The sequence below is a fragment of the Fukomys damarensis genome, unplaced genomic scaffold, assembly GCF_012274545.1.
Source record: "Fukomys damarensis isolate Sample0158 unplaced genomic scaffold, DMR_v1.0_HiC HiC_scaffold_39, whole genome shotgun sequence".
Lineage (NCBI taxonomy): Eukaryota > Metazoa > Chordata > Mammalia > Rodentia > Bathyergidae > Fukomys > Fukomys damarensis.
In genome coordinates, this window is record NW_022900951.1 from 115,542,904 (window position 1) to 115,561,321 (window position 18,418).

Sequence of the window (18,418 nt, forward strand, 5' to 3'; positions counted from 1 at the left end):
TGACTATACAGATTCATTATAGTAATGTTGGCAGACACAACTGTATATTGCATTTGGCTATCAACTTTGAGTCATTTTATATTATTATTTCTTCAGTTTTGCTGCTTTCAATCATTACCTATAGAGGGGCTACATATATGCCATAATTATTCAATTTGGAGTTGATACTTCCTTAAAGTGATTAGGTTTTTCGGATTTTTATTTCTTAAAACATTTAGTTAAAAAAAAAAGCTTTTCAAAACACAATTTCTTTTAAGTAAATACCAAGGAACCTAACCACCATCTTCCTATCTCTGTGATAAAAATGTTTTATATGTATGCAAGAGTTTCCTTAAAGCAGTGAGAATACATCATCTTGGAATCTCACCCCACAGCTCACTTTAACAATGTTCCTATCATCCTTATAAAGGGATTAATGAAAACAATTTTGACATTTTAAAAACAAAACATAGGCTTTGGAAGTAAGAAAAGGAGATGTGAATCCTACTGTTTACTCCCGTAAGCACAGCTCAGGTGTCCGTCCACCACTGTATGTGACTCTGTGACAGAGGGCATGTTCTATGGTGACACAATACAGGCATATCCAACCTGAGCCCTGCAGGTTATGTTCCCTTTTTCACAAAGGATGTAATAACAAATATACAAAAAAAGAAGTTTGTTACTTATAGATATTAACTGTATTATGTGGTGTGACTGAAACAAAGTGTTTCAATTAGAATAATTCATTACGAGAAAGACACATTGCCATTGATCCACCTAAAAATATTCCCCCTCACTTGGAACAAACTTATCACACTATTCTTTCTAAAAGCCCATCTGGAAGTCCTCTTTCGTGTCTTTAGTTATGCTATCCTGGATGCCTCGATGTCCTTAATTCAAAGGCTACACATATTATGCCACTTTACACATAAGGGACTTGAGCATACTGATGGATGATTGTATTCTTCAAAGAATAAAGTCCAAATGGATAATAATGTATGTACTGGCACACATATTAGGTAGAAATTTCAAAGGATGAGTGTTTCTACTGAAAAATCACATGGGAGGTCATGCTAGAAATCAGTTTAACTTCACAGAGAGATGTTTATCACCTTAAAAATTGAAAGATTTGGACAGAGGATACTAAAGGGAGGTCTTCTGAGTAATCATGTAGGCTGTATCCCTGTATTTGAAATTAGCAGCATCACAAGCTATAAATAACCTCTAGTCCATTTAACATTAACACATTCCTGCCAGCAAGACCCACTCGGTCGTACGTGCATGACTGTACCATCAGGGCACTTGTACCACTGGTACTAACAAACGCTTTTATTGGTCTTTTATCTAATAAAATTAACAAAAAGTCTATAAATGAACCAAATATAGTTGCTTGAATTTGAATAATTACTTTTCAAACATAAATATCAATACTATTCATACAAATTCGAATTATTATAATAATCAACAATTTTTTTTTGGTACCAGGGATCAGACTCAGAACGTTGCACTTGAGAAGGTGGCGGCACCACTGAGTGAAATCCATGGCCCCTCAAGAAACTGATTTCATTAAATTAAAATAAATTTATTTATATTCATGAATTTCCTTCAAACATTTTATACATAAAGGTACCTGATTTGTGCAAAGTGTGCAAAATGTCATAGCACCATTTGGCTTTTTTTGCAGCAAGAGTGGCACCCATTTTTTCAGATAGTCATGCATGTACCACTAGTGCTTCAAGCTGGTGGGACAAATGAATTTAAATCAGAGCTGCCCAGAGGTGAGAAACATGAATTACAGCTCGGTCGTGAGTGTGTTAAAGAGCTGCCATCTTATATAATCAAAGCTTTAAAATATAATGAATGTTTACATATACAATGTACATACACATATATATTTACATATTGCTTACACAGATACAGCTGCTTACCAAATAATTCCTCCCCAGAAGAATGAGAAAAATACATAAAAGGCTAAAGAACCCCAAATCACAAAGTGATTTATCCATGTCCAGAACCGAGTATCCAAGGCAAGCTGAAAGATATAAAACACAGGAGATTTCACGGTGGGCACAAAAACTGCACCAAGTAATACATGACTGTATCTTATAACCTGTACACTGTACTATACACCTATGAGAGGATCTAACTGCAACCACGGATCTGGAAAACAGTGGAATTAAAACAACGAAAAAATCTAGTCTTTTCAAAGAATTAAGGTGAGGAAACCAAGCTGTACATTAAGACGTCTAAAGCACAGGCAGGGAGATGTGGTGAAGTGAAGCCCTAATAGGTGTGGGGTTGTGCTTGCCTCAGGACTGGGTGACAGGCAAGGTCTGAGGTAATGGTGATATCCAGGAGGCTGGAGCACCAAGTTAGTCCTCAGGCAGTGGTGGCTAGGGAGATGAAGGCAAAAGGAGAAGGCCAAGCTGTTAAAGGCAGGTATGCTAAAAGCAGTAGGAGAGGGAAAAGGTAGCTAGGAAGGACAGGCACATGTCATGAAAGCTCAAACACAACAGATGAAGAGTCACTTAAGTATAAAGTCAACCTCTTACATCATGAGTAACAGATCATGGGGCTGACTATGTGGTGTCTTTTCAATTGGAAAACCTTTATGTATTCCATTACATTAATAAAATGTTCAGTTGGTTTAGACTTTAATTTCTTCAGGTTATGGTTAGCACTGATCATGTTTTCAGACTGTGGCACCTGGGGATTTCAAATGTGTTCTCATTCATAAAGAGGATGCTAATAACGTTGTGAATAAAACCCACTTTTGAATTGTAATCCATCAGGCTATTAAGTGAAAATGTTATCATACTCATCTAAAGAGGAGCAATGCATGAAATATGCTGTAGTAAGGCTAACTTGGACTATGAAGGGAACCTGGAAACCTGAGCTCATATGCCACGCCAGGAGAAAAGAAGAAGTGGAGGGACACTTCCATTTCCAATCAGTAATAAGTAACAACTAGCATTTATGATAATCAACATATTCCATGTGCCAGACAGCACTCATAGTGCTTTACGTGTATTCATTCACTGGCTGACTCCTCACAAAGAACTCCAAGGCAGAAGGTACTACCTGTACTTTATCTCTCTTTTACAAAAGAGCTAACTGAAGCACAAGCAAGTGAAGTCATTTGCCCAAGGACACACAGTTATTAACTGGCTAACCTGAGATAAATTATAACATTTTCTTTTAAAGTCTTATAATATTTCTGAAATAGATGAGCAATGGAAACATACGTTAGTTTTATTTGCTGTGAAAAATGAGCCAGGAACAACAATTTTGAGAGAAAATGATAACAAAGGTCTTATGAAAATTCTACTTCTAAATTCTGTTTCTGACCACTGGGCATGCTGGAATTCATCCAGAGGTATTCATTACTGGCTATCAAGCTAGGTCTTTATTTCTGGAATGGTCCAAAAATTTGATTATGCTTTCAACCGTAAGGGAGTCCCAACTCATGAGTGTCAAGGGTAGCATTCAGCACTATTACAGCACTGTTACATGACTGCCAGGTCAATCCCAATGATTCTCCAAGATTACACTTCTTGTCTATTACCTGCTGTATATCCATATGTATTTCATCACTAATGGGGTAAATTTTAGTGATCAATGCATTTTACAAAATTTCATTATTACCAAACATTTTTGCACACTTATTTTGCTGATGGATAGCTATTTACATTGTCTTAAATACTCAAATTATTTTTAGGCCAGGGGTTCTTAAACATATGCACAATTTTAAAGAAGACAAGTACTTAACATGGAAACATACACAATACACACTCACGAGCTCACAGCCTGTTTATATGCCACTTAACACAAAACCGCTTAAAAACCGAAGAAGGAACAGATTGGTGTTTGAGTTTTTTAGAAAGTAAAACAAAATAGAGAGGATAGACAATGTATTAGAAAGAAATGGATCACAAAGAATATATAAATGTCCAAAGTCTTAGCATCATATGCTTTTTAGTAAGCATTCAAGCAAGGACTTAAATAAAAAAGAGCAACAAAAATAAAGATCAGCAGACTAAAATAACATACTAGGATTATACAAAAATGCTTTGAAACAGATTTGAATAAATAAGTCTAACCTTCAGAGTTACAGTGAATACTAAGACCGTGAAAACAATGGTTCCGAAAGTCCAGTTTCCATAGACCTGAAAAACATTTAACAATTACATATACCATAAATACATAAGCCTGCTTAAGAATATAAAAAGCCAAGTTTAATCCTGTGTATAACTGTGGAAGTTTTTTGGTCAGCAAGATCAGGTCACAGTACTGCATTTTCCTGTGACCCTGCATTGTTTTCGAGAAGTACATAAAACCTGTGGTTGGTAGGGTTTATTTCTATTATTCCACGCAGCATCAAACAGAGAAGTAATTTTTTTTAAAATAAAGGCAGGAAAAAACACCAAACCAAAGCACACCAAACCAAAAGCAAAGACAAACAACAACAACAAAAACTATTCCACTCACAGCAATGTTCTTCAGAACAAGTCATTTGGAAAATTCATCCCTAAAGAATTTGAGATAGGCTTTCTTCTGTAATATAACTAAAGCTCTCACATAAGCAATGATCTGTATATAAATAGACTCACATTTCAAAAATAAGTCTAATTCTTTGACTGTACATACTAGAGCTGTCTGTGTGTGCACATGAAAGAAAAGCAGTTAACGTGTATAAATCCAGACGATGGCAATGAATGGCACATATGCTTACCAAACGCTGTCAGGATCTGAATGCATAACATTAAGACAGAAAATGAGGTGTAAAAGGTTTTTAAAAATAAAAACAAAACATTAAGTTTAAAAGAAGCAAAAGAAGGATTCAATCAAACCATATATGGGCATTATGTTTAGTTGCTAACAGTTCTTACATTTATTATAATTTTAGCAAACACTTAGAAGGATGGTGACATATACAGTAAAACCTTATTAATGCGGACTTCCTGAACTCAAAATAATCAGACGGAGGCTGGGTTGATGCTTCTTATGTACCACCTAAGAAGTTTACTGAACAAATGAATCATTATCATTTGCTGCCTAGACGGCGGGAGAGTATATGCCTACTCTAGAGCAAATTTTTTATAAGTACTAGCCAGCTATATACAATTTATGTGCTAAACATGAAAATAAAAAGTGAGTTACAGAATCAGTTATTAAGCTGAATGAAGGGACCCAGGAAATTAAAAATCTGAATCCCTTCTTACTGATGGGTGAAGTCATCTTGGAAAGGCAATGTGACTTTCCCAAGGACATTCAAGATTCAGCAGGATACTCTTTGGCAAATATTACATGTATTTGCTTTCAGGTAGATCTGCATTTCCCCAATAATTACTTTGTAATTAATAATTTTCATGACTCATACTAAACTGCTACCTGTTAGTCCAAGTTAGAGAGGTTTTGATTGTAGTAACTAATTTCAAAGTAGCATTCAAATTCCCTAAGCCTAGTAATTCCCTAAGCCTAACTGTGTAGGTCCCAGACATAGTCACTATACTCAGGAAATTATCTTTGAACCTTAGCTTTGCTTTACTTTATGATTACAAAGAATGACCATAAAACAGGAGAACCAGAAATGGGTAAAGGAAAACATAGTGAAAGCAGCACGCAAGGAAGTGTGTTCAGTTTCCCTTGTGTGGCTGGAAGAAGGAGGCCTCTCCTACTCCCTAACAGGAATTTTCATGAGGCTGCCCCTCATGAACAGCGTGGACAAAATCATCCCAACGCAGCTGCTAACTGATATGGGCACTTGCTGGAAAGGCACTGGCAAGACCAGAGCAGCCTTTCTGGAGAACACTATGCCTCCATTTGGAAGAGAAGAAAGGAAAGAAAAGAATTCCTTCTCTTCACCTCCTGGTATACTTAAACAATATAGTTACTTCCCACTTCAGTTCCAAGCACAGAGGGCCACTATAATTAAGAAATAAATGGGGCCAGACTTCTCATTAAGACAGAAAAAGCATTTCTCACATTAAAATGCAAGGGTCCAAGGTATGAAGTTCCAAGAACTCTGTTCAACCAGTAAAATCACAGCCAAAGTTTCCAGAGGTTTGAACATCTGCTCTCTAATTAGTCATGCAGAAGAAGTAATTTCTTACTTCGATACCTACACTATTTTAAAGAAGCTGTAAGAACTAAATACCATATCTTAAGAAAAATAGCTTGCAAATTACAGCAAGAACATGTGTAATACAGACCCGGTGACCATGGAAAAAAGCCATGCTTATAATACCAAAAGATGTAATGACATTCTTTTTACCTTTCCATTTTCTTCTAGAGATGCAGTCTGAAAAAGAAAATAAGTCCCAAAGAAGAACACCATCCCCTCAAAGGCAGCCAGAAATGTCCAATATAAGAAGGGGCCCAACTGTAGCATGGCATTGCCAGAAATTTTCCTATTGAGAAACAGGGGGGAAAATCAGGTTAATAAATTTCCGTAGGCTGTTCATTTAAACATACGGTGAAATACCAAAGGTGCTCATAGTTTTGACCCTCTTATAATAAAGAGGGCTATGCCTCATGAACCGAAAGGTTTTTGGTAAAGGGCCAGACTGAGCTGAAAGCTGAAAAGCTTTTAAAATTCTGGGCACTGACAACAATAACACCATCAATAACAACTGGCTCTCATTTAATGATTACTTATCATATGCCAGGAACTGGGTGTATAGCAATTTGCATCCACATAAAAATTACAAGATAGGTATTATCTCGTTAACAAATAATAAGGAGCCTCAGAAGGGTGTAACATACAAATGTGATCAAAATATACAGTGAATGCCACTGCTGAGTGTCATCCAAAAGAAAGGCAAGCTCGTAAAAACATGGTGTTTCTTCGTCAACCTTATTCACCAGATCCGGCACTGTGCAACTTCTGGCTCTTCCTCAAATTCGAAAGGTGAATGTTTTAAATTGATTTAGGGCAATGAGGCAGCCACAACAGTGTAACTAAAGACACTCACAAAAAAGGACTTTCAGCACTACTTTAAAAAGTGGCAAGAATGATAAGTGTGTTTGAAGCAAGGGGTAGTATTCAGGGGGAACAAGGGCAATGTGACTTTCAACATAATTTAAAAAAATTAAACATTCACTGTTTTTTTTTAATCACACTACATAATGGTTCCCAAACCTGAATGCACATCAGAATAACGTGAGAATCTATAAACTCTACTAATGCCCGAAGGTCAAATATCTCATGTTATTGATCACTCAGAGAAGCTCAAAAGTTGATCATACAGAAACAGAGTAGAATAGAGGTCACTAGAAGCTAGCAAGGAGTGCGGAGGACAAGGGTGAAAGTGTAGGCAGATAATGGGCACCAAAATACAGTGAGAGGTGAGCAATTGTAGTTGTACTGTCCTATAGCACAATAGGGTAACCACAGTCTGTAATAATTAGACATCTCAAAATATCCACAGATGCTTAAAGATTTCCAGCACAGTAGCATACTATTTGTGATAGAAATGCTAATTATCCTGATATGATCATTACATGCTATCTATGCATACTGAATTATACTACTATATCCCATAAGTAAATACAAATGTATGTCAACTAAAAATACTGGTTACTGTCTCTCATTCTCATTCTGACTTAAGCGGCAGGAGGTACAATCTGAGTATCAGGGTATTTTTAAAGAAGGGATTCTAATGCACAGTAGAGGTAGGGAACTGCTAGTACAACAGCGTGTCAAAGTTTACTCAGTAAGAGAGAGCTATGCAGTCCTGCAATGAATTGACTTCAAAGCACATGTTCTCAACTGTGCTAGCAAGACTTTCAGCTACTATTGTTAAAATATTTCTTTTATCATATGTTCTTCTTGGAAATTTAATCTTGCTTAGGTCTAAAGTTCTTAAGGAGCCCTTTATAGCTTTCCATTGAATCAAATCACATGTTTAGAACTTACGATGATGCTTTTATAACTAGCAGGTGGAGAGATTAAAATCTGTCAAAAACAGCACAATATTCTTAGGACAAGTCAGAATGTGAAATAAAACTGCAAATTCTAATGAAATAGAGTAAGGCAAAGAAGACAGGCTTGTGTATATATTTCTCTTGGCTTCTATTTCAAATTGCTCTTGACAGTTATCAAAAGGGCTGGGGATATAGCTCAGTGGCGCTATGCCTGCCTGGCAAGCAGAAGGTCCTGAGTTTGAACCCTGGTACAAAAAAAAAGGCATGACTCAAATAATACACTCATTGCTAACACTACTGGAAAAGTAATTGGGCTGTATTAATACATTTATAATGTAAACATAACTGATTCTTGTCCAGTTGGTATTGAGTACTGTGACATTTCTGAAAACATGGCAATTATGTAAATTCTACCTATTAAGATTTCCAGGTGCATGCAGGAATCTGCAATTGTGAGGATGCTGTTTGTCCTAGAAGAATGGCAGGAGAAAGAAATGGCTGCCTTCCAGAAACAAGCTCTCTTCACAGGCAGTAAGTCATGTTTCCTAGGCAACCACAGGAAAGGCAACTCCTTAAAGATCCTTGCAAGGAATACCCAGCAACTGCCAGACAATGTGGCTTTTCAGCTATTGGCTTGGACTAAGACAAAGAGGGCAAGAGCAGGAAGAGGTTCGTCTTTACAGACCACGGGAGGGACTAAAGTGCAAAGAATGGCAGGGATATCACGGGATTACAGGTCAGGCCTTCTAGCTGCATTCAGATGAATGAAGAAGTTGTTGAAAACTCGGAACAGAGCAACGAACATGAAGCAAAGCATGAATGAAAATGACAATCTGGGGAAAGGCTGAGCAGCAGCACAGGTCTGAGCATTTCCACATAATGACAGGCAGCAGGTACACCAGATCCCTTTCTTTTGCCTTTTTCAAGTTGTAGAAGAAACAAATTACACCTGTTCTCTCCACAGACATAGAGTTTACTTTTAAAATTTCTCCTAAATATATGAAAATAATACAATTTGTTCTCGTTTCATGTCAGTGTATTTAGAAATGTTTAAGTCAATAAGTCCCCAAAGATGAAATCTGTAACATGCTGCACAATGCTACTGATAAAATTAAGTGGTACACTGCAGAGACAGTCATATGCAGTTAGATTGGGGCTTCATGTTTACAAAGGAGCAATTAGAGTAACAGCAATCTATAGTCTAGTGACAGGCTGTCTGATCAAAGCAGGAATTAAGTATCTTACCTTATAAGTACAAAGTTGCACTTTGGGCTGGGTAATAGGTATGAACACCATGGTCTTTATTTTTGCATCAGGTTTGGCAAGTATACCCTACATCAAATTGTTAAGTAGTTCATGACCTACAACTACAGTGCAACAACTAAAACTTCATGGAAACCCTTATATTTTGTACCCAACAGGTTTTTTTTTCAAGTTTTCAAAATTCTACATTTATACAAATGCTCAGCACAGCCCAGAAAGTATGGGGAAGTAGGGATTAGAATAACACTAACAGCTACCACCTACTAAAAACATACTGTGTGTCAGGCACTGCTAAGTTCTTTTGTATGTAGTGACTCATTTAAACCTCACAAAAAGTATTGTTACTAAAGGCTATCATTGCCTCTATTTTACTGCAAATGGAACTGAAGCACATCACAGTCAAGACACCTACAAGTAACACTGGCAGGATTTGAAGCCAGATGGTTAGAGTTAGGGTTGGCACTGAACAGGACAGATATACTCAAGCTGCACTTCAAATTACAGCAGGTGCAATACTGAGTTTCACCTTTAGATTATCTGAAGACCGCTGCTGTTAAAACAGTGTTTGATAACAACTGGCCAGCTGCAAAAAGCACAGGGCTGGTCATCAGGAGGACTGATTGTGTGTGTATGGGGTCCTGGGGGTTAAGCCAAGGGTCTTTCCACTTAGCTACACCCCCAACTTGTTTTACTCATTGATTGACTGATTTATTTTTGTTGTTGTTTTTGAGACAGGAACTCACTAAGTTGCTCAGGCTGGGCTTGAACTTGTAATCCTCCTGTCTCAGCCTTCTAGTATGTTGGGATTATAGGGAGATGCCATTACACCTGACTAGAGAGACTGAATTCTGAGTTACATTTTATCTTGGCTTATGTTCTTGTGTCCTTAGGCAGGTCATTTCTGGGCCCTGGTTCCTCTTTTCAAAAAGGGTGTAGGATATGAGCTCTGTAAGTAAGACTTCTATCAAGGATTGTATCATTCCCTTTTAGGTCTAATCGTCTAGTTACAAAAAAATGTGGGACTCAGCTGAACAATTCTATGAAGAGCCCAAAAGCAAACTCTAGACTTGGGAAAAACTAACAACATAAATGATCTGATTTTGTCAACAAAAAAATTGTTGTTCAGAGAGACTCAAGAAGTGTATTATCCAATTGTCATGTACAGGTAGACCTCAGACCATACTTGGGTCCTGATTCAAAGAAGCAAGGCGTGGAAGGGGAAGTAAAAGAAATTAAGATGTGTTAGGTACACGGTCCCCCCATAACGAACATTATCATTATGTACTGCAAACATGTACTAAGTTTTTTAAATTTAAAAATGAGTAAAGTGGAGAAATTTGAACACTGACTGGATATGTTATAACATTAAGGACTTGTTAAATTTAAGTGATAAGGCAGTTATTTTTAGGTCTTTATCTTTAAGAGATATACTGAAATAACTATTTTTTACAGTTTTGATATTTGCTTCAAAATAAACCTGTGATAGAGTAACTAGGTTACTAATGGAATGGGTCTGTTGATGAATTGACAGTTCTTGAAGCTGCGTGGTAAGGATAGGGAAGTTCACTTTATAAATAGGGTTTTCCATTGGGGAAATGCTTTAGGACATTAGAATGGGCAAGGATTTTTTTGCATAGGACTTCAAAAAAAAAAAACAGGAAACAAAAGCAAAACTAGACAAATGAGATTTTATCAAAGTAAAAAGCTTCTGCACAGCATTGAAAACAATCAACAAAGTGCAGAGACAACATACTATAAATCTGACAAGGGATTTATATAAAGAATATGTAAGGAATTCTAAAAAATAGCAAAACAATAAATAACCCAATTTAAAAACCTAAACAGACTTATATGGACAATTCTTAAAAGACAAATAGCCAACAAGCATATGCAAAAGCGCTCACCATCACTAACTAGCAGTGAAATCAAACCAAAACCACAATTAGTTATTACCTCCAGCAAGAATGGCTGCTACCAAAATACAAAAGATATCAAGTGCTAGGAAGAATGTAGAAAAAAAGGAATCCTCCCTTCTTCACTGTTGGTGGGAATATATATCAGTAAGGTCTTTATGAAAAACAGAATAGAGTTTCCTCAAAACATTAAAAATAGAACTGCTGTGTGATCCAGCAATCACATTAGCCAACGAAAAGGAAATCTGTATGGTGAAGAGAAAGTTCCACTTCCTGTTGGCTGCAGTAGTCCTCACAATTGCTAAGATATGGAATCAACTCATGTGTCCATCAATGGACAAAAGATAAAGAAAATGTGGTAGGAACCTATACACTATGGAATACTATTCAGACATAAAAAGAATGAAATCTTGCCATTTGCAGCAAAATGGATGAAACTGGAGGACATTATGTTAAGTAAAATAAAGCAGGCACAGAAAGACAAGTATCACATGATCTCCCTCATATGTGGAACTCAAACAATGTCAATGTTACAGAAGAGAGTAGCACGGTAGTTACCACAGGGTGGGAGAACAGGGCATGGGAGGGATGGGTAAAGGTTGATGGGTAATAAGTTATAGGATGGTAGGAGCAAACTCTGGGCTGCTATTGCACAGGAGAGCAAGGAATAATGTAAGAAATATCACATAATAAAAGTATATTATGTTGTTAAGTTTTATGTATCAAAAAAACAAAAAATGTTGTCTACACATTTGTGTACGCTTGAAATTTTCCTTAATATATTTTAAACGACGGTAAATTACAAATCTGTATAATACCAAAAAAATGCTAAATATAAGTTTTGTAAGTCATATTGTGCACTTTCATTTCATGCAAATAAACCATGGGAACCTCTGTACTACAATTTCTACCCATTACACAGCAAAGCGTATAATCTGCTGTAAATTAATATATTTCTCCTTAGCTGTAGGTTTACCTTCTAAGAATCCAATTAAATCATAGGTTAAACAACTGGGGTTAGTGCCAAGTCCCTCATCCATAAAGAAAAGAATCTATTTTCAACTGACACAAAATGAATATAACATCTTGATGAGTCAATTATTCAACAAAACAGTTTTAGAATAGTGTTAACTAAAGAGGCAACTAATGCTTCTAATTTTAACTAATGCAATTTACAAGAGGGCAATATAACCTTGTCAAAGTAAATCTACTACAGGTAGGAATTACTACCAATAATCTGTGTGTGTGTGTGCATTTTTTGAGGGGTGGGTAATCAAAATATTATCTTCCTGTAAGACACCAGGACATTATGATAAGATAGGTTCATGTTATAACAATCAGTAATTCTGAATTAAGTATCTCCTATGCATTCAAGTATAGGACCCACACCTAGAAAATATGCCATTTTCCTATTGAATGTTCTGGTTTTAGTAACTAAAAACTAAGAACAGAACCACATCAAACCAGGTATGCAGTTCTGTGTCCTTCCTACCTGTGAATGGAAGTAAACCTACAACTAACACAGTCTGAAGGAGTTTTAATTACATGTTCAACTTACATATACAATCGAGGGTCTGAGGTCAGAGTGTCAATGTGAATGTGCTGCTCCAGTAGACTGTAGGCCAAGATGGGCAGGGATGTGAAGCAGATATTATACATTGTAAGATAGGCAGCATCATACAGTGGCTGAAATGACAATAGAGGAAACACATGTACTATAAACACCATCTACAACATTTACATATCCAGAAAAGTTGCTAAACACTAGTTTTTCCATGCCTTTTATGACAGTAAAGGGAACTGTAGTTATTTTACCTGATAACTACAAAAAAGAAGCCAAGATTTGTAATGTGCCATATTAATACTTTTCACTTTAATAAGCTCTTATTCAGAATTTACATGCTATAAACTCTATAACTAGTATACAATAATGACTTTGTAAGATTTTTTCAGTCCCTAGAAAATCAGCTATTCAGTAGGTATTTCACCAAAGACCAAATAAGTAAAAGCCAGGAGTCCTTAGAGAAGCAAAAAATAGGCAGTAGTCAGCCTATTCCACATTTAAAAAAATTTTCTGGTTAATGTTTTAGTTGTTTTTAGGTAATATTCAGATGTTTCTGGTTAATATTTTACAAGTCCAAATCTCGTATTAAGCTATTCCTCACATCCTCTTCCTGAGCGGCTCCAGTTCCTCTGATGTGTGTTATTCCTCCCTGAACTGAGGAAGAAGCCTAGTTTGATCAACTGCATGTATGCTCCTAGTGCTCTTTCACCAGAAGACTTTGACAATTCTGAGTTCTCCAAACACAATTTGGCATACAGAAAGCACTCAATAAATACTGAATAAAGGAGTACAGATTGGGAGTTATAACACATTTTTAAAGGAATGATATACAAATATCCTTTTATTGAAAAAATTGAAGACATTTTATGCACTGCACTCTGATTAAGTTCAGTACACTTGCAAAGTGCTCCAGACACTGTCATATAACCATTTTCGGAGAACTGAATAATACTATCTTACTATCTATCTATCTATCTATCTATCTATCTATCTATCTATCTATCTATCTACCTATCTATATTCCACATATATACATGTGACAAAAATTAAACATAATTGCGTACTTTTGATCAATGGCTAAAGATACAATTATTGCTGGACGTGGTGGTACATGTGTTGAGTCTGAGGCCAGCCTGAACTACACAGAGATCCTGTCTCAAAGGGCCAGTAACAAAACAAAACAAGGTACACTTACTATCGTGATGGACACTGATGGAAGGTCGGAAACAATTTGAATATAAGAAGTCCCCAACTTATGAATGAGTGCAGTTTCGGGAGGACCTTTGTAATTCCAATTTCTTTGTAAGTCTGACAAAGTGAGTCTTACACATCTTTGACATGAATAGACGATGTAAGTTGCTTCGTGCTTCCCAGCAGTCCTCTCTATATCACCACTACTTTCCCTCTTTGCCTCCAGACAGCCTAGGCTCTGACGGAGCACTGTAGTACTGTACACTATCATACTATATAGTAAGCACACAGCAGCACAGCTGTGAGTGTTGGACAGACATGTGAGCTACTTCTGCCATCTGTTTGCATCTACAAATGTTCCCAGTGAGAGGTCTGTTCTTTTCTGTGAAAGTTCACAACTCAAACGTTCATAAGTAGGGGACTTACTGTACTTAAACAGAGCATAAATTCATTCATTAGTTGATTTCTGCACATATACTAAATGCCTATTAAGTGCTAAATACTGGGAATAGAGATGATTCATCCCTGCCCACCAAGGAACTCAAAGCTAGACAGAGAGGCAGAGCAGGGGATGCACAAGGAGCTGGGGAATCCTGAGAAAAGGACTACTATTCTGGCCTGCAATAGAAAAAAAGCAAGACAATGATGCACGCAACATTCTCAGTAAAATTAAGAGTAGGATAATTCTACATAGATCATGGAGGCACTTCCCACATACTTTTAATAAACAAATAATTAAAGAGCAAAAACATTTCATTGAATTAAACAAAAAAGTGTTATAATCCTTTTAATTCTCAAGGGAGAGGATCAGTTTGTGGCATATGACATTACATTTGCTTTGGAGACTATTCATTTTCACTAATGAGTAAATTAAAACAACACTACCAATGGGATTGACTGGTGTGTAATTTAGTTTGGAATTTCATTCAAACAAAAGAAGTATCAATCTGTTTGTTTCACTACAGTACTTTAAGGTAATTCTTAGATGCATAACTAGAGAAGAATGTCCCCAGAACAAGTTTAGTTGATAATACTGTTTCTTATTACACTTGTTACAATGCTTTTTTCCATGAAGATAAAAAAAAAAGACAAGTATGATCCTAACTTTACTAAAGAAAGGCTTTTTGCTTAAAGAACCTGAATCCTGGTCTCCTTTGTACATTCTTTTTTTTTTTTCCTTTGTACATTCTTGATAGTCTGCTCCCTGAATTCCAAAGAACACCTTTGTGGTTCTAGATTGAAAAAAAGCTGACTACCCACATATACTCCAAAGATACTTCTAATAAAGGTGGCTACTTTTAGTACTAGTACAAGACCATATTCAAAGAGAAAGATTTGGCACTTCACAGGACCACCTTGGAGAGGCCTTTCTTCTACCTGGTTAACACTTCTTGTAAGCTGTCTGCAGAGCTCCTACCTGCGGCTCCTCAAGTCTTTGCCCAGATATCACCTCATCAGACCTTCCCAGATCATCTTCTCAAAGCCAGCAGCCCTCTGCTCAGTCACAATCTAGTTTCCCTCAGAGTGTGTATCAGTATCCCACATCGTACATCTGACTGCCTCAGCCTTGCCATCACACAGCAAGTTCCACAAGGGTAAAGGAGTTTTTCTTTCCTTTTTCATTTTCCTGTACTTTCTTTTTATTGTCGCGGTATGGGATTGAATCCAGGACCTTTGTATTAAGCTATGCCCTCAGTACCTCCCCCGCTTTAAACTTTGAGACTAGATCTCATTAAGTTGTCCAGGCCAGGTTTTAAGCTGTGATCCTCCTTCCTGCGGAGACCCCTGAAGTGCTGCGATTACAGGTGTGTGTCACCATTCTCGCTAAGGAGTTTCTTCTGATCACTTCTATATTCTCAGCACTTAGCCTAGCACAAAGAATGCAGTCAAGAAATGTTTGTCAAATGAATAAACATACCTACCATTTGAGTGACTGAGGAAGCTAAATGCCACTACTATGGAAACTTAAAGCAGTTAGGTAACTGAAGCAGACTGAATACAGTCCAGAGTCTGTATTTTCAACTGGTTTTATAAAAAATACATCCTTTCTTTATAAAATCTGTGCTTGCTAAATAAATATCTTTTAAAAGCGGAACAATGAAGGTGACTCCTTTCAAAGTAACACTATTTCTACCAAATGAAGCCAACTTCCCTTTAATATTCTGCTAAAATCAGTTATGAAAGAAAATTTGAATTATCTTTTTAATATCTGTAGTCACCTAGGGTAGTGAGAATTATCAATACTTTGATCAACAAAAATTTGAATGCACAAGAAAGCAAATTGATCAGAACTTGCACATACATCACTGTAATATGATTCTTTTAATTCTTTTGGAAAGATACCCAGCAGAGGGTGGCTGGGTCAAATGGAACCTCTAGTCCCAGCTCTTTGAGGTATCTCCATATTGATTTCCATAGTGGTTGCACCAGTCTACACTCCCACCAACAATGGAGAAGGGATACTTTCTCTCCACAGCCCTGCCAACATTTGTTATTGGTTGATTTCTTGATAGCAGCCATTCTTTGTGGGGTGAGGTGGAATCTCAGTGTTGTTTTCATCTGTATCTCTCGAAAGACAGTGATGTGGAGCATTTTTTTCATATATTTACTTGCTGCTTTTACTTCTTTGTCTGAGAAATGTCTGTTCATTTCAGATGACCATTTTTGAATCGGGTCTTTATATTTGGAGGGGCTGATTGTTTTGAGTTCTTTATATATTCTAGATAATAGTCCTTTGTCTGAGGAGCAGCTGGTAAAATTTTTTTCCCACATTGTAGGTTGTCTTCTAGTTCTGTTGATGGTTTCTTCTGCAGTGCAGAAGCTTTTTAATAAGATGAGAACCCAGTTGTTGATTCTTTCTGCTAGTTCCCGTGCTACATGTTCTAAAGTCTTTTCCTATGCCAGTGTCTTCGAGAGTTCCGCCTAACTTATTTTCCAGCAGGTTTAGGGTTTCTGTTTTAATATTTAGATCTTTAATCCACTTGGATTTTAATTTAGTGCAGGGTAAAAGATAAGGGTCTAGTTTTAATCTTTGGCAGGTTGAGATCCAGTTTTTCCAACACCATTCATTAAAGAGACTATCTTTCCTACAGTGGGGATGGTCAGCTCCTTTGTCAAAGATTAGATAGCTGAGTATATCTGGATTTGTTTTTGTGTCTTCCAATCTGTTCCACTGATCCTCAGGTCTGTTTCTTTGCCAGTACCAGGCTGTTTTTATCACAGTGGCTTTGTAGTATAGTTTCAAATTGGGAATTTCTGAGTAACTCAACATCATAGTTCTTATATTTGGCTATAATTCCACAACAAGCAATGTAAAATCCATCTCAGTTGTTAAGTGTGTCTTCCCATCCCACCACTTCTGTGTCTAAATGTCAAGTTAGTATATAGCATATTTTTTATGGATAAATATTCAGAAGACAATGGATGACAAAACATTTACAGCTGCTTTCAGTAATCTAAGACTTTATCGGTGAAAAACAGCATTCTGGCCTGGTTTAAAAATTAACATTTTTCTATAAAATCAATCAGTGAAACTGTAATGGTATGAGATTTTATTTGATGAAAGGCTGTAACATTACAGGACAAATGGAACATCTTTTGTACACTGTTAAAAAGAAAAAATAGAAATACTCTTTTTGAATGTTATATCAACCCTACAAGGATGTATTAAAAACCTTTCAAGAAGAAAGGAACAAGAAAATTAGTAATGCAAAGACAAAAACATCTGCTCCTCTCAAAAACCAGGCCAAGGAGATCAATTATTGAAGCCCCCAAAATTCTTTTATTTTGAGTATACCTCTCTAATCCTTGTAATTCAATATTTAAAAGGTAACACATTAACAGCAAATGCAAATTATGTTACAATAAGTAACTTAGGACACAAACCTGTTGTGAGAATCCACAGAAGAACTGGTACAAAAACTGTGGCAAAATGAAACAAAGGTTCTGAAAAAAAGTTAAGATAAGGGTTAACATTTTCATCTTACACTGATCAACTTGCTAAACTGAAACAGAAAACTATACACCAACAGTCTACACTCATTCCTAAATCTATAATGATGTAAAAATCTCTATTCCAAAGATATAAGGAAACTAAAAAACAAATTATTACATCATATTAAGACAAACTTTTCCCCACCAAACTTACTTTGACAACTCTTGCTATTCTTCTAGGAAAGAAATGAGAGTATTCAATATGAACATCTAATGATACTGTAATGTTAAATTCCAATTAGATTTGCACAGTCAACACAGAAGTATATAGTGCCTTAACTGTACATTTTAATGTCAAAATGGATGGAAAAGTAATTCAGAAGTGTTATACACAGGTACCAACTCCCACTGATGAACATAATCACTATGCACTGCAAACATGTACTAATAAAAGTAAAGTCAACGAATACTAATAGAACAGTTTTATAGATTATATCCGCACTAACATTACCAACTAATGCATTGCTGCCTTTATTACTGCTCTATCATCCAATAAACATTATTGCTGAGCACCTATCATACGCAAACATGGCATGGTTGGTGACATCTAAATGAGCAAACTTTTTTCTCCTAAGGGACTTACCATTTA

At 36.4% G+C, this 18,418-nt stretch overlaps 1 protein-coding gene across 3 annotated transcripts in view; it reads right to left on the bottom strand.

The window, feature by feature from the left end:
* Positions 1-18,418, bottom strand: part of Atp11c (ATPase phospholipid transporting 11C) — a 172,824-nt gene that overhangs the window by 13,322 nt on the left and 141,084 nt on the right. For all 3 annotated transcript variants that reach the window (XM_010640506.2, XM_033760168.1, XM_010640505.1), the window contains exons 23-27: positions 17,722-17,781; positions 12,640-12,767; positions 6,254-6,389; positions 4,080-4,145; positions 1,908-2,011 (exon numbers count right to left, since the gene is read on the bottom strand). In XM_010640506.2, coding sequence (XP_010638808.1) covers positions 1,908-2,011; positions 4,080-4,145; positions 6,254-6,389; positions 12,640-12,767; positions 17,722-17,781 — 494 coding nt within the window. The remainder of the gene's footprint in view (positions 1-1,907; positions 2,012-4,079; positions 4,146-6,253; positions 6,390-12,639; positions 12,768-17,721; positions 17,782-18,418) is intronic.